The sequence below is a fragment of the Pleurodeles waltl genome, chromosome 4_1 (genome assembly GCF_031143425.1).
Source record: "Pleurodeles waltl isolate 20211129_DDA chromosome 4_1, aPleWal1.hap1.20221129, whole genome shotgun sequence".
In the NCBI taxonomy this organism is placed as follows: domain Eukaryota; kingdom Metazoa; phylum Chordata; class Amphibia; order Caudata; family Salamandridae; genus Pleurodeles; species Pleurodeles waltl.
The window spans coordinates 937,415,969-937,433,187 of NC_090442.1; the positions used below are offsets into that span (position 1 = coordinate 937,415,969).

The 17,219-nt window shown below is 43.4% G+C and overlaps 1 protein-coding gene across 1 annotated transcript in view; it reads right to left on the bottom strand.

Annotated features, from left to right (window-relative positions):
* The window catches only part of IL17REL (interleukin 17 receptor E like), a 600,388-nt gene that overhangs the window by 263,618 nt on the left and 319,551 nt on the right, over positions 1-17,219 (bottom strand). Inside the window, exon 11 of the mRNA XM_069229705.1 lies at positions 5,134-5,178. Coding sequence (XP_069085806.1) covers positions 5,134-5,178 — 45 coding nt within the window. The remainder of the gene's footprint in view (positions 1-5,133; positions 5,179-17,219) is intronic.

Here is a 17,219-nt window from a genome sequence, read left to right on the forward strand (position 1 = left end):
CACAATTTTGAAGCCCATTCACATAGGCGTTTTGGTTTATGTAAATTAGTTATCCTGTAGCACTTGTGTTAATATAAACTTACATGCCTTTGTGAATTGGCATTAACACATCTAAAATGGAGTTTACATGGTACAATTCAGGGAATATTCATACTCTTCTAGTTCACATAGAAATTAATGCGTCATCTTTGCTTGTTTACTAAAAGGGAGCTAGATATTTAAGGGCATTTTAGAAAGACACGTAGAAGCATGAAAGAGAACGCCAATACTACTACAAGTGTTCATAAGTTATTTTGTGAGTCTACCCCTCTGTGTATAATGTAGTGTTCTATTTGTATAGTGAAATGCTTACCCATAACTATAATGGAATACTTAACTTATACACCAGAAGATGATGTCTTAACAAGCATAAATAACATGCACATAGTATGCTGGCACTAGGAATGTAAGTTGCAATACATTGACTATGCTAATATATGACCAGATCAAATATGGTCATTAATGGGTAGTTTTTGTCTATAGAGCATTAAAGAAAATAAGGCAGGCTTCACTACTGCAAAGCCTATGCATGAGTTAAGATTTACGGAACCTGTGAATGAATCTGTCTCTAAGGTGGAGTACTCTTTAGACCAAGTATTTGCTGCATACATTGTATTAAGAACCTTCTCCTGCTTGCCTTAGCTGTATACAGATCCTATAGCTATAACAGTGTCAGCCTTCTATTCAACCCACATATACAGTAGGCATAAACTCAAAAATTATGGAACGGATATTAGAATCGGCCAAAAGTCAGCGCTATAGCAGTCAAATAGCTTGATATGGTCATGAACCACAAAATGCAATGCAAAAACTGGAAACACTTTCATTGGTTTGCTACAAGAAGAAAACATATAAAAACTAAAATGCTAACTATGTAGGGAATGCAAACTTTCATCTGATATCAGAGAACTGTGCAAATCGGTTGTAAACCTCATAGGAAACAAAAAAGACATGTGGTCTGGTAAACTCTGGAGCCTACAAGGCCTGAACAAAATATTGGAACGCAAAATGATAGTTTGGCAATAAATATATAAAGATCTATTGACATTTTTCAAATGATAAATACTTATTAAAAAGCTCGTATAATTAGAATTAATGTTTCCCTACCAGAACTATGACCTTATTCTTGTAGCCCATGTTGATAAAATAGGCCTTGTGGAAGAGTTTTTCTAGAAATGGACAAAGTATTAAAAATGACCTAGCCACATCAGTCTTCTCAATAGAAATGTTAAAACCAGAATTTTTTAAGCAATGCAATCACAGCAAGGGTCCTATTAAAAAGCGACATACCGAACAGATCACTGAATAAAGGTCTGATCTGTCATTGGTGAACAACACCCTTATTCTTTCCCTTCCTCACCTACTCAACTTTTGTCACAATTCAAATCATCTCAGTCCGGACCTGTCATGGGGGGACCAGATCTCTGCAGATCTGTGGTAGTCTTGTGTGCCTTCTGAAGCGGTTGCATTCTGTGGTTGGTTCCTGTCTACGCTGAGTGTTGTTTCCATGTATTCCAATGTGGTTCACTTACAGCACATAGTAAGGGGCAGAATAAACTGCATGAGGAAGCAACAGAGCAGGAAGACCGAAGTTGAAAAATTCCACTGAACCTTTTATATACTAGAGAATTCTAACATGAAGAGGAAGTATAAAAAGAGGAAGTAGTTTCGCTTGATGATCAGTTTGGACAATCTAAACTTATCTTTGGTTTGAGTGATATTATCACACAGTAATATCTGTCATAAGGCTTATGGCATAAAGTGTAATTATCTTAATTAAGGCCTACATCTATCACAGCCAGAGCTCCACCATCAGTGTTGTACGTCATACTGCAGGAGAAACCAGCACGACCGAGAACAACAAGGCTTGAGGTGTATAGTCCACTACTATACAGTAGACCACCAAGCACATACCAACAGGTTTTACATATTGCAGTCCTCAGATGCAGTGCGTTATTGCATCAGAGGATGCTAAGACAGACTGCAGAGAACATGTGAGGTAAGAATCGGAGTCAGAATACAACAAAATGCCCTGCAACAGTGCTGAGACCCAACAGCAAAAAGCAGTCATATCAGAAGGGGTGAAAAAGCCCTGTGGTAAACCTGAGTCCTGCCTTTGGAAGGCTACTGCATCAAGAGATAAACGAGTATTCTACAGCTCTGTTGAGACAGTCTTTCAGTGAGAGGACCACTTAGCCTTCAAGGAAAACGAGACCATTTAACTATGTTCCACAAATTATATGATGAGGGGGTGGTGGTGGCAGCCATAGGATGTGTGAGAGACCTTGTTTCTTGTGCTGGTTCCATACACAGTGACCGATTCCTTCCACATAGCCACTGGCATCAATACATGAAGAAGTCCCAGGTGTTTGACTGTTTTGCAAGACAGCTATTGATGTTAGATGATGATGTACAAAGTCCACCTTTCACTTGTGCCATTGCTCATAGCATTGATGGGCAATCACATACAGAGCACAAAGAAAAGTGTGTAAATCCCTTCATTCAGGGACTATGCACCAGAACCTTTCTGATTAGCCTAAGCTGAGGCATGCCTTCTCATCTATCAAATATTGTGGTATCATAATCTATCAAATATTTTAGATCATACGTTTACCTTCTTAATCTCAGTATTTACGTTCTTATTGTAAGACAACATTCTAGTTCATGCTTCATTCAGTAGCAGATGGGTGTTATACAAGTGACCTATCGAACCCGTTAACAATATGGGTGAATAGTATTCTATATATTTGTCTCCTCTGTTGAAAACAATTCCATCTGTGTCTCCTGTGCTCTCCTTCTCCTCGTATAGGGTGATTTTTGTAGTTACATTGTTACCACTCTGGGTTACGTTATCTCCTCTGTGTACCATTCAAGAAGTATGGAAGACACCTCAGTAGTGTTAATATAAAGATTTCCCTGCCCCTCAAAGTTTCGAGTGCACTTAAAGGACTCAAGCAAGCCTTATTCTCAAATAAGATACTCCATGCTCACGAACACAAGGTCCTCAGGGATAATGTTATCTGTTATGTTATATTATCATTACTTATATAGCGCTTAAAACTGCCCGGAGGCCTCGTAGCAATTTAGCTGCAAAACGGTCAGTGTCACCATCTAAAATCGTATAGAGATTAAGCTTTAAATAGCCAGGTTTTCAAGGCCTTCCTAAACAGAATCTCTTGTGATGTCGATCTGATATTAAAAGGAAGGCTATTCCATAGAATGGCCCCTTGATAGGATAGGGATCTTCGTCCCTATCTCGCTTTTTTTACTGTCCGAACTGTGGCCAGCATAGCTGAGGAGGATCTCAGTGATCTAGTCAGGCTGTAGATAGATGCCAGGGTTTTGAGCATTTTCAGGGCCCTGGTTAAATATGGCTCTATGAAAGTGACATAAAGCCTTGAACTGGATTCTTTTATCTACTGGAAGCCAGTGTAGGGATGAAATTGCGGCCCTTATGGAGTAAAGTTTGGGGGTATTTAAAAGTAGACGTGGTGCTGCATTTTGCACCCTCTGCAGCCTCTGGATCACATATCTTGGTGCTCCCACAAACAATGCGTTGCCATAATCAAGACGGGAACCTATCAGTGCCTGGATAACCAGTCTCCTGGCAAGTGGCGGAAGTATTATTAGAACCTTCCTCAAAGTTCTAAGCAGAGCAAAGAGGTTCCAGCTATTCTGTTGGCATGTTGTGACATTGAAAGTTGAGGATCTAACCACACCCCAAGGCTTTTAATGAGACCTTTAGGGGGCGGAAGAGTGAGAGCTCCAATTGATGTACTTGGATTGGTGGCGGAAGCTTTTGGTAGCCCAAAAAACATGACCTCTGTCTTATCATCATTAAGTTTCAATTTACTTCCTGACATCCAAGTCGCAACTGCTTTCAGACAGGGACCCAATGCTGTCCCCATGTCTGGGTGAGCATTAGAAAAAGAGACAATCAGTTGAGTGTCATCTGCGTAGGACACCAACTTCAGTCCAAATGATTCGATGATTTCTGCTAGGGGTCGCATATAGACATTAAAAAGTAGTGGACTCAAGGCAGACCCCTGTGGAACTCCACAGTTGCTGAGGCTACGTCTGGAAGTACATGATCTATCTAAGACCTGGAAGGATCTTCCATGAATAAACGATCGAATCCACTCCAGTGCGACTCCCGAGATGCCACATCCTTGTAGTCTATCTTTGAGAATATTCAGATCAACAGTGTCGAACGCCGCGCTCAGATCTAATAAGATGATGGCGGTTTCCATTGCTTTATCCATCCTCTTTTTTGCTTCTTCTGGGATCGCAACCAAGGCGGTTTCCGTCCCATGCCGTGGTCTAAAACCCATCTGGGTGGGATGTAGAAGCTTTTTTCCTTCCAGAAAAGTGGATAACTGAGTGTGTATGTACTTTTCTGCTATTTTGGCCATTATAGGTAACAGGGAGATTGGTCTATAGTCGGACAAAATTTTAGAATCCAAATTGTTTTTTTCAAGAGAGGCTTGACAATAGCCAATTTTCAAGAATCGTGTACAATGCCAGAGGCTAACGAGGTATTAATAAGATTTGTGATTACCGGACCTAACACTGGAGTTCCCAAACAGAGAATCTGTGGGGGAGCAGGATCAAGTGGGGAGCCAGCTTTAGTTAAACTCAGTAATCTAGTCACTATGTCTTGGCCAATCGGGATGAAACTTGTTAAAGCGATTTCCTTCCTGACCTCCAGGTTGGGTGTCAGGAAAAGAAACATATATGTCCTGAATTTTATTTAGAAAAAAGCTTGCGAGATCCTCCACATGTTGCTGCGGGGATTCTATAATTTGTGGCTCCTCCTTGGGATGAATAAGGTATTTTAAGGCATTAAAAATTTCCTTAGGAGAGTTAGCTGCAGCTTCAATTTTGCTAGAGTAGTAGGTTGCCTGAACATTTTTAATTTCTAGATGATATGCAGGATAAGCAAAGGGGAATGTGCTCTAGGTATTTATTTAATTTTTTGAACATTTATGAATACATTAAGATACATCTTGACACACATTTTTATTGACTTATACCAATGAATATAGAACACCTTAAATGAGAAAGTGATAAAATGATATAAGCAGTTTACAGTACCTTCATGCATAGATGGGCATGTGCATCTACCTGCAAATATTCTACCTGAAAGAAAATGAGAAAAACTGTGTTTGTATAAAATAAGTATTTCAAAAATGCTATACATTAAACAAAGAATTAGATTATCAGGAACTGTAAAACTGTTAGACCTAACAGCATTATAGTGATCTTCGACAAACTTTCTGCCTACCTCCTCCATTTTACTGACCTCGTTATTGGTGGCTTTAGGACTCTGTGTGTTTACCACTGCTGAAGTGCTTGTTCTTTATCCCCTAAACATGGTAATATTGGCTCATCCCCAAATCGGCATATTCAATTTACTTATAAGTCCCTAGTAATAAGCACTACATGTCCCTAGGCCCTGTAAAATAAATGCTACAAGTGGGCCTGCAGAACTCATTGTGCCACACACTTAAGTAGCCCTCTAACCAATGCTCAGGCCTCCTAATGAAAAGCCTGTCTATAAAGTTTAAACTTCCATTTCGACCTGGCAGATAAACCTCTTGCCAGGACCAAACCTGCCCTTTTCATACATATACGTCACCCTATTCTGTTAGACCCTAGACAATCCAGAGGGCAGGATGTAACGTATTTAAAAGGCAGGGCACATACTTTTAAGTTTTACATATCTTGGTAGTGAAAAACTACCAAAGTCATTTTTCTCTACAGCAAGGCCTATAGGTTAATATTGGAATTCACTTATTACATCACATAAGTGTAATGCACAATCTGGAAGAGATATGTTTTTCGAGTTTGGTGTCCCTGGACTCATAATTAAAAATCACAACTTTTGGTGAAGTCGGATTTTAAATTGCAGTTCTAAAATTTCCAAATTTGGAAAGTTTATATATTTTTACTTTAGCCATTTTGTTCCTGCTGCCTGTCTCTGAATACACGCCTGGGGTGGGTGACAGTTGGGCTTTGTGGATTACCTCCAGATAAGCACACACAAAGGGAGCTTAGGGATGACTTGATGGGCCATCCACCTCCTAATGGGCCATCCTGGGCAGGGTGGGAGGAAGGAGGTAGGCACACCCTCGCACTTAACCGGAATGGGCTGTGTCCTGTCCCCACAGAAAGGGCTGTATACCCCTCCCCCACATGGTGAGTCTGGCGCCAGGGCAGGAAGGGAGGATGTCTGTGCAGTTAAAAGATCCTTCCTTGAAATCTTCCCCAATACAAAGGCACAACTGGGTATAAGTACTGGACCTCTGACATCACAACTTCAGTACACTTCTGGACCTGAGGCTACTCTGCCAGGAAGAAGGACTGCTGTGCTGCTATTAGGACTGCCATTCTGCTGGACTGCTACCTGATTGGCTCCTGCCTTGCTGTGCTGACCTGAGAGGGACTGGACCTGTATCTCTGCAGCCCAGAATACATAGTGACTCCAAGGGCTGACTGGCCTCTTGATTGAAGTTTCAGGGACACAAAATACTTTGAACCAATCTACAACACCTAGACTTTGCCATCTGTGAGTCTGTACTGCCAAGTGGTGCCATCCCAGTCTTGAACCCTTGGAGGTGGGCTTAATGTGTTTGCTGCAGCTGAAACAATACATCACTGCTACATGAATTTAAACCAGAGCATTGCCCCTGTTGCAATGACCGGAACTGGCACATCAGCCCTTTTGTGTGGATTAGAGTCAATGCATCACCCCTCCAGCACGAATCGACCTCAGCCCATCACCTTCAGAACTGCTGCACCTACACAATGCATCGCTGCTGGTGCATGGAGAAAATGTCCGGGAAAGATCAATGTATCGCCGTCACGGTGGGGATCAACTCCAACACATCGCTTGAGCCTGCTCCCAGCATCTTCACATCAACACAACTAGGATTAAGATACTTTGGTGCAGCAGGTCCAACTGGGTCCTTGTAGCCGTCCCGCAGTCCATCGCAGTCGGCATGAACTTTTGACTTTGCCCCAGCCCAGCACGATCACATAGCCCCAGTAGGAGCTTTTTGCTTCTAATCTCTTTTCTACAGTTTATTCTATGAAAAAAAAATAAGTCAAGTTCTACTTATTGGATTTCAGTCATTTTGATCTTATTTTATTTATTACATTAAGTCAGATTTTCTAACCAGGTGTGGTATCTTTTTGTGTGTTGTTTTCACTGTTTTACTGTTTGAAGTGGTGCACATATACTTTACACATTGCCTCTTAAGTTAAGCCTGACTGCTTTGAGTTATACTAACAGAGGGTGAGCAAAGATTAATTTACGGTGTGATTGTGACTTACCCTGAATAGGAATGTGGTTTCTGCTTGATCAGGGTGTATATCCCTGTCAAACAGAAACTCAATTTCTAACAAAAAAACTGCTTTATTAGAAGCCAACCCATCTCGGAAGATTCAATTATTTACTTTCAATGTAGTGAATATACAGTAATAAAGTATCATAAATAAATGTTAAAAAATGATCAAGTATTTATATCAATAGTACCCAAGCACACGTCTTATGCTAACTATGGAAAGCTATTACAAATGTGTAGTCCTAATGGTTCTCCAGGAAAGGGGAAGTTTTCCATGTCTGAGCACTCACTGTTTTAAAGTCTTCGGGTAGGATCAAAAAGCATTTGTCAAATCAAAGGAGTATGTCTTAAGACATTGAAAAATTTAAATCACTTGCACAAAGTTTTGCTGGTGTTCTGAGGTATGCTGAAGAATTCCCTTGCTGAGTGTCATTTACAAGTGCTTAGGAACTAATTTTAGTCTTGGCAGGTAACTAGTGCAGTCTTTTGAGCACTAGTGATATATGTTACCTTCTTTGAGTGTGACTTTTGAAGGAATTGGCAGTTACTAGAGGTAGTCCTCCACCGTATTTACAAAAAATTTATGCAATAGTCGATTTTTCCACAAACAACTGCTTTCACTATTGTTGTCTCATTATTCTCTAATACATGGGGTTAATACTGCGTAGCAGTTTGAAAGAAAGTTTAGGCTAGACTGTCATTAACTTCCCCTTTCATGGTTTTAGTGCTGTCAAAGATGATCTCCAGCCACTGGTGGGATGTCCCTATGACAAATGTGCAGTGAATCCCATTACATTGCTTGTTTTGAGGTTCTATTGACATTGCAGCAAACATAAAATAAATGTGGTTAATGAAAGGTGGCTTCCAGCATCCAGAGATGTAATAATTATTTCTGCAATTTGAATGTTTTGGTAGACTTGTTTCACTTTTTGCTTTTTTCCAGGTTACAATAAAGCACTAGTAGGGTGACCTTTGCCCTGCTTTCCTTAATACTAAAATCACTGATGGGCAATATAAACAGGGCATCATTACTGTAGTTTGTCTTAACCAGTTTTTGCACTGAATAATAAGACCACCATTTGCTAGAACATCATCATCATCATTACTTTATTCGGTACAAAGAGACCATAAAAGACATCCAATAAATAAAACATACAAGTTTCTTAATCATAAAATTACTAAAAAGCGTTATTAATACATATTTCGAATACCATAAGCAGCATATATAAAATGTAACACAGCCTGAATTATATCAGCATTTCCCAGGATATGTAAGTATAAATAAGCAAGTTGACTAGTTCTAATACTTTTAGATAAAAATAGCGGACGTAAAAACCTTTTTCTCAGAACAACATTTAATGTGCAAAAGAGCATAAAGTGCAATGTACTCTGGGGTGTCTTTCCATCACAGCAACAAGGAGGAAGATTCTTGAACCAGGTTCCACGTACTGGAAATGCTACCAAGTAATGTAATGTATTTAAATTTAGCCTCGTGAGTAAAAACCTTTGTCGCTCATGGTTAATAGTAGTCAAATATAGTTTTGGTTGCAATTGTTGTATCTCGTGCCTCACCAATAATCTATTTGCACCCGAGGCTGGCTCCATAACCTGGCTTTTCTGCCAATACATATCTTTAACCTTTTTAATGTCCTGTTTTGTTAAAATATCCGGTTTAAGAAAAAATTCTCCTAATCCTAAAGATAGTAGGGAGAGATGAACGTATCTAAGCTAGGGTATATCCAGAGATCGTGATAAAAGGAGGCAGTCCTGTATCACCTTTCTGCATAGAGACGCTTCTGGCTTAGTCCAAATTTTTAACCATAATAATATGGGTTGAAGCTTTATATAACTAGATATGTATCCCAAACCTACTTCTTTGTGACAAAACGTTACTGGTGTAGATTGGGGGTCTGCTAATAGCCTTCTTAAAAATTTGTTTTCTACGATCTGGAGGCCTGAAAATTATGCATATCCCCAGCTCCAAATGTCGCAATAGAAAGACATTTGGAGGAAAAAACAGTCATCATTTCTTTGACAGGTTTGTATCGCAGTCTTTTTGCAAACCTAAAAACTGCTTCTATGGCTTTTTGAAATTATATTGAACGTATATTTACTAAAAATTTCCAATTAAAATCTACGTCAATGGGGACCCCCAGATACGTAAAATGTGGGACCTTGAGTATCTCATGCCCATCTAGAGCAATTTTTTTAGTTTTTGCTAATTTGGGCCCAGTATTCATCACAAATGACTTAGTTCTATTAATTTTAAGACCAAGGTTCCCCATAAAAGTATTAAAAGCATTCAATAAAATCTGGAGGCCATTTGCTGTCCTTGAGTTGAGTACACCATCGTCCGCATACAATAGTACAGGAATTGGGGAATTATTAATGACTAGGGAATCCTTCCCCGATTCACAGAGAAATTTCTCTAACCCATTTATATATAAAAGAAAAAGAAAAGGGTCCAGGACGCAACCCTGTCTAACCCCCTTTAATGAGGGAAACTTCTCTGTCAGGCCACCCTCCCGAGAATAGCGTACCTGAGCCTCTGTGCAGGCATGGAGTTTACTAAGTAAAATGATTATATCTTTATCGACGCCCATATTCAGCATGACCAACCACAGTTTCTCCCTGTAAACTGTGTCAAAGGCGCAGGACAGATCCATAAATGCTACATGTATACACCCCCTTTTAACTTTGGTATATTTTTGAACTATGAGGGTCAAATTGAGAGTTTGTTCTACTGTGCCCACACCGGGCCGAAAGCCAAATTGAACTTCTGAAAGGGAATGAGATTCAGTCGCCCAATTTTCCAACTTGTTTAGGATCACTCGGCCTAAGATTTTACCTGAGCTATTGTAGGAGGCTGGACTGGCTTGTAGTGAGTACCAAGGGGTACTTGCACCTTGCACCAGGCCCAGTTATCCCTTATTAGTGTATAGGGTGTCTAGCAGCTTAGGCTGATAGATAATGGTAGCTTAGCAGAGCAGCTTAGGCTGAACTAGGAGACGTGTGAAGCTACTACAGTACCACTTAGTGTCATATGCACAATATCATAAGAAAACACAATACACAGTTATACTAAAAATAAAGGTACTTTATTTTTATGACAATATGCCAAAGTATCTTAGAGTGTACCCTCAGTGAGAGGATAGGAAATATACACAAGATATATATACACAATAGCAAAAATATGCAGTATAGTCTTAGAAAACAGTGCAAACAATGTATAGTTACAATAGGATGCAATGGGGAAACATAGGGATAGGGGCAACACAAACCATATACTCCAAAAGTGGAATGCGAACCACGAATGGACCCCAAACCTATGTGACCTTGTAGAGGGTCGCTGGGACTATTAGAAAATAGTGAGAGTTAGAAAAATAACCCTCCCCAAGACCCTGAAAAGTGAGTGCAAAGTGCACTAAAGTTCCCCTAAGGACAAAAGAGTCGTGTTAGAGGAATAATGCAGGAAAGACACAAACCAGCAATGCAACAACTGTGGATTTCCAATCTAGGGTACCTGTGGAACAAGGGGACCAAGTCCAAAAGTCACAAGCAAGTCGGAGATGGGCAGATGCCCAGGAAATGCCAGCTGCGGGTGCAAAGGAGCACGACTGGACAGAAGAAGCTGAGGTTTCTGCAGGAACGAAAAGGGCTAGAGACTTCCCCTTTGGTGGACGGATCCCTCTCGCCGTGGAGAGTCGTGCAGAAGTGTTTTACCGCCGAAAGGACGCCAACAAGCCTTGCTAGGCGCAAATCGTGCGTTTGGCGTTTTTGGACGCTGCTGGGGCCCAGGAGGGACCAGGAGGTCGCAAATTGGACCTGAAGAGAGAGGGGGCGTCGAGCAAGACAAAGAGCACTCACTGAAGCAGGTAGCACCCGGAGAAGTGCCAGGAACAGGCGTGAAATGGTGCTCGCCGAAGTTGCACAAAGGAGTCCCACGTCGCCGGAGACCAACTTAGAAAGTCGTGCAATGTAGGTTAGAGTGCCGTGGACCCAGGCTTGGCTGTGCACAAAGGATTTCCGCCGGAAGTGCACAGGGGCCGGAGTAGCTTGCAAAGTCGCGGTTCCCAGCAATGCAGCCCAGCGAGGTGAGGCAAGGACTTACCTCCACCAAACTTGGACTGAAGAGTCACTGGACTGTGGGGGTCACTTGGACAGAGTCGCTGGATTCGAGGGACCTCGCTCGTCGTGCTGAGAGGAGACCCAAGGGACCGGTAATGCAGCTTTTTGGTGCCTGCGGTTGCAGGGGGAAGATTCCGTCGACCCACGGGAGATTTCTTCGGAGCTTCTGGTGCAGAGAGGAGGCAGGCTACCCCCACAGCATGCACAAGCAGGAAAACAGTCGAGAAGGCGGCAGGATCAGCGTTACAGAGTTGCAGTAGTCGTCTTTGCTACTATGTTGCAGGTTTGCAGGCTTCCAGCGCGGTCAGCGGTCGTTTCCTTATCAGAAGGTGAAGAGAGAGATGCAGAGGAACTCGGATGAGCTCTTGCATTCGTTATCTAAAGTTTCCCCAGAGACAGAGACCCTAAATAGCCAGAAAAGAGGGTTTGGCTACCTAGGAGAGAGGATAGGCTACTAACACCTGAAGGAGCCTATCAGCAGGAGTCTCTGACGTCACCTGGTGGCACTGGCCACTCAGAGCAGTCCAGTGTGCCAGCAGCACCTCTGTTTCCAAGATGGCAGAGGTCTGGAGCACACTGGAGGAGCTCTGGACACCTCCCCGGGGAGGTGCAGGTCAGGGGAGTGGTCACTCCCCTTTCCTTTGTCCAGTTTCGCGCCAGAGCAGGGGCTAAGGGGTCCCTGAACCGGTGTAGACTGGCTTATGCAGAATTGGGCACATCTGTGCCCAACAAAGCATTTCCAGAGGCTGGGGGAGGCTACTCCTCCCCTGCCTTCACACCATTTTCCAAAGGGAGAGGGTGTCACACCCTCTCTCAGAGGAAGTTCTTTGTTCTGCCATCCTGGGCCAGGCCTGGCTGGACCCCAGGAGGGCAGCTGCCTGTCTGAGGGGTTGGCAGCAGCAGCAGCTGCAGTGAAACCCCAGGAAGGGCAGTGTGGCAGTACCAGGGTCTGTGCTACAGACCACTGGGATCATGGGATTGTGCCAACTATGCCAGGATGGTATAGAGGGGGCAATTCCATGATCATAGACATGTTACATGGCCATATTCGGAGTTACCATTGTGAAGCTACATATAGGTAGTGACCTATATGTAGTGCACGCGTGTAATGGTGTCCCCGCACTCACAAAGTTCAGGGAATTGGCTCTGAACAATGTGGGGGCACCTTGGCTAGTGCCAGGGTGCCCTCACACTAAGTAACTTTGCACCTAACCTTTACCAGGTAAAGGTTAGACATATAGGTGACTTATAAGTTACTTAAGTGCAGTGTAAAATGGCTGTGAAATAACGTGGACGTTATTTCACTCAGGCTGCAGTGGCAGGCCTGTGTAAGAATTGTCAGAGCTCCCTATGGGTGGCAAAAGAAATGCTGCAGCCCATAGGGATCTCCTGGAACCCCAATACCCTGGGTACCTCAGTACAATATACTAGGGAATTATAAGGGTGTTCCAGTAAGCCAATGTAAATTGGTAAAAATGGTCACTAGCCTGTCAGTGACAATTTGGAAAGAAATGAGAGAGCATAACCACTGAGGTTCTGGTTAGCAGAGCCTCAGTGAGACAGTTAGTCACTACACAGGTAACACATTCAGGCACACTTATGAGTACTGGGGCCCTGGGTTACCAGGGTCCCAGTGACACATACAACTAAAACAACATATATACAGTGAAAAATGGGGGTAACATGCCAGGCAAGATGGTACTTTCCTACACAACCCCCCCCCAAACGAAGGACAATAAGACTAGCCATGACCTGATGAGTCTTCATTGTCTAAGTGGAAATATCTGGAGAGTCCATCTGCATTGGAGTGGCTACTCCCAGGTCTATGTTCCACTGTATAGTCCATTCCCTGTAGGGATATGGACCACCTCAACAATTTAGGATTTTCACCTTTCATTTGTTTTAGCCAAAGTAGAGGTTTGTGGTCTGTCTGAACAATGAAGTGAGTGCCAAACAGGTATGGCCTCAACTTCTTCAGAGCCCAGACCACAGCAAAGGCCTCCCTCTCAATGGCAGACCAACGCTTTTCTCTAGGTGTCAACCTCCTACTAATAAAAGCAACAGGTTGATCCTGGCCCTCAGAATTAAGTTGTGATAGGACTGCCCCTACTCCTAATTCAGATGCATCAGTTTTGACATAGAATTTTTTAGAGTAACAAGGGCTTTTCAGGACAGGTGCAGAGCACATGGCCTGCTTCAGCTCCTCAAAAGCTTTCTGACAGCTTGCTGTCCATAATACCTTTTTAGGCATTTTCTAGGATGTGAGGTCATTAAGAGGGGCTGCAATGGAGCCATAGTTCTTAATAAACCTCCTGTAATACCCAGTGAGGCCTAGGAAGGCTCTCACCTGAGTCTGAGTGGTAGGGGGAACCCAATCAATAATAGTTTGGATTTTCCCCTGAAGTGGTGCAATCTGTTCCCCACCAACAAGGTGTCCCAGATAAACCACCTTACCCTGCCCTATCTGGCACTTTGAAGCCTTGATAGTGAGGCCTGCCTTTTGCAGGGCCTCCAAAACTTTCCATAGGTGGACCAAGTGATCATCCCAGCTGGAGCTAAAGACAGCTATATCGTCCAAATATGCTGTACTGAAAGCCTCCAGCCCTTGCAGGAATGTGTTCACCAACCTCTGAAAAGTGGCAGGTGCATTTTTCAAACCAAAAGGCATTACAGTAAACTGGTAATGTCCTCCAATGGTAGAAAATGCAGTCTTAGGTTTAGCATCTTCTGACAATTTGATCTGCCAATACCCTGCAGTCAAATCAAAAGTGCTTAGATACTTGGCAGATGCCAGTGTATCTATAAGCTCATCTGCCCTGGGTATAGGGTGAGCATCAGTTTTGGTTACCAAGTTGAGACCTCTATAGTCTACACAAAACCGCATTTCCTTCTTTCCATCTTTAGAATTGGGTTTTGGTACCAGTACCACAGGAGAAGCCCATGGACTGTCAGAGTGCTCAACCACTCCTAGTTCCAACATTTTCTGAACTTCTTGCTTTATGCAGTCCCTGACATGGTCAGGCTGCCTATAGATCTTACTTTTGACAGGTAAACTGTCTCCAGTATCTATAGTGTGCTCACACCAAGAAGTGGTGCCTGGCACAGTAGAGAAGAGTTCTGAAAATTGTCCTAGGAGATTTATGCAATTGTCTTTCTGCTCAGCAGTAAGACAATCAGCCAAAACTACACCTTCCACAAGAGCATCTTGATCTGTGGAAGAGAAGAGATCAGGTAGAGGATCACTGTCTTCTTCCTGTCCCTCATCTGTTGCCATGAGCAGGGTGAGATCAGCCCTGTCATAGTAGGGTTTCAGGCGGTTGACATGGAGCACCCTAAGGGGACTTCTGGCAGTGCCTAAGTCAACCAAGTAGGTGACTTCACCCTTCTTTTCAACAATTGTGTGGGGTCCACTCCATTTATCTTGGAGTGCTCTTGGGGCCACAGGCTCCAAGACCCACACTTTCTGCCCTGGTTGGTACTGAACCAAAACAGCCTTCTGATCATGCCATTGCTTCTGGAGCTCTTGGCTGGCCTGAAGGTTTTTACTGGCCTTTTTCATGTACTCAGCCATCCTTGATCTGAGGCCAAGTACATAATCCACAATATCCTGCTTAGGAGCTTTTAAAGGTTGTTCCCAACCCTCCTTTACAAGTGTGAGTGGACCCCTAACAGGGTGTCCAAAAAGAAGTTCAAAGGGGCTGAAGCCCACTCCTTTCTGGGGTACCTCCCTGTAGGCAAAAAGGAGGCATGGTAGAAGGATATCCCATCTCCTGCGGAGTTTTTCAGGGAGACCCATAATCATGCCTTTGAGAGTTTTATTAAATCTCTCCACCAGTCCATTTGTTTGTGGATGATAGGGTGTTGTGAACTTGTAAGTTACACCACACTCCTTCCACATGGCCTTTAAGTATGCAGACATGAAATTGCTTTCCCTGTCTGATACTACTTCCTTTGGGAAGCCCACCCTGGAAAATATTCCCAGGAGGGCCTTTGCCACTGCAGGTGCTGTAGTGGTCCTTAAAGGAATAGCTTCAGGATATCTTGTGGCATGGTCCACTACCACTAAGATAAACCTATTGTCTGAAGCAGTAGGAGGGTCAAGGGGGCCAACTATGTCAACCCCTACCCTTTCAAAGGGAACCCCAACCACAGGCAGTGGGATAAGGGGTGCCTTTGGGGTGCCACCTGTTTTGCCACTGGCTTGACAGGTTTCACAGGACTTACAAAATTCCTTTGTGTCCTCAGACATCCTAGGCCAATGAAACAATGGAACTAATCTGTCCCAAGTTTTCATTTGATCCAGGTGCCCAGCTAGGGGAATGTCATGTGCCAGTGTTAGGAGGAACTTTCTGTACTCCTGAGGAATCACTAATCTCCTGGCAGCTCCAGGTTTAGGATCCCTATGCTCAGTGTACAAGAGGTTGTCCTCCCAGTAAACTCTGTGAGAGTCACTGACATCCCCATTAGCCTGTTTGACAGCTTGCTGTCTGAGACCCTCTAATGTGGGACAGGTTTGCTGTGCCACACTCAGCTCCTCTCTGGCAGGCCCCCCTTCACCCAAAAGCTCAGCAGTGTCTGCTTCCAGCTCCTCTGGTGTAGGTTCTGCACAGGGAGGGAATTCTTCTTCCTCAGAAGTAGAATCCACTGTAGAGGGAGGGATAGTAGGAAGTGGTTTGCTTCTACTAGCCCTAGCTTTAGGGAGCACTTGGTCCATTGTTCCAGGATCCAAGCTTCCCTGTCCTTTTTGCTTTTTGGCTTGAGCCCTTGTCAAAGCAAAAATATGCCCTGGGATGCCCAGCATTGCTGCATGGGCCTCCAACTCCACATCTGACCAAGCTGATGTCTCCAAATCATTCCCTAATAGACAGTCTACAGGTAAATCTGAAGCTACCACAACTTTCTTTGGACCAGTTACCCCCCCCCCAGTTGAGATTTACAACAGCCATGGGTGGCTTTGTGTTATGTTGTGAGCATCGGTTACTTGGTACTGGTGTCCAAGTATGTGTTGTTCAGGGTGCACCAGTTTCTCAATCACCATTGTGACACTGCCACCTGTGTCCCTGTAGGCCTGGACCTCAACACCATTTATTAGGGTTAGTTGCTTGTACTTCTGCAAGTTATGGGGGCAAGCAACCAAAGTGGCTAAATCAATAGCCCCTTCAGAGACTAAAGTAGCCTCTGTGGTCTCCCTAATTAGACCAACCCCAACTAAATTACCAAAAGTGAGCCCAGCTACTCCCTTGGATTGGCTATTAGTAGGTTTGCTCCCACCACCACTGCTATTAGTAGGGACACTAGGTGTAGCAGTAGGGGTTGTAGTGGTAGGAGCTGTGGTGCCTTTCTTTGGACAACTGGGATCTGTTGTCCAATGGCCTTTTATTTTACATAAATAGCACCATGGTTTCTTTTCCTTGTTTTGATTAAAGGAGGATTTGGACCCACCACCCCCACCAGAGTGTTTTTGTGGGCCTGATGAAGACTCATTTTTAGATTTGTCCCCACCCTTGTCAGAAGACTTACCATCCTTCTTTTTGTTGCCATCTTTGTCACCCCCTGTATGAACTTTTCTGTTCACTCTTGTTCTGACCCATTTGTCTGCCTTCTTTCCCAATTCTTGGGGAGAGGTCAGATCAGAGTCCACCAAGTACTGGTGCAACAAATCAGACACACACTTATTAAGAATATGCTCTCTCAGGATTAAGTTAT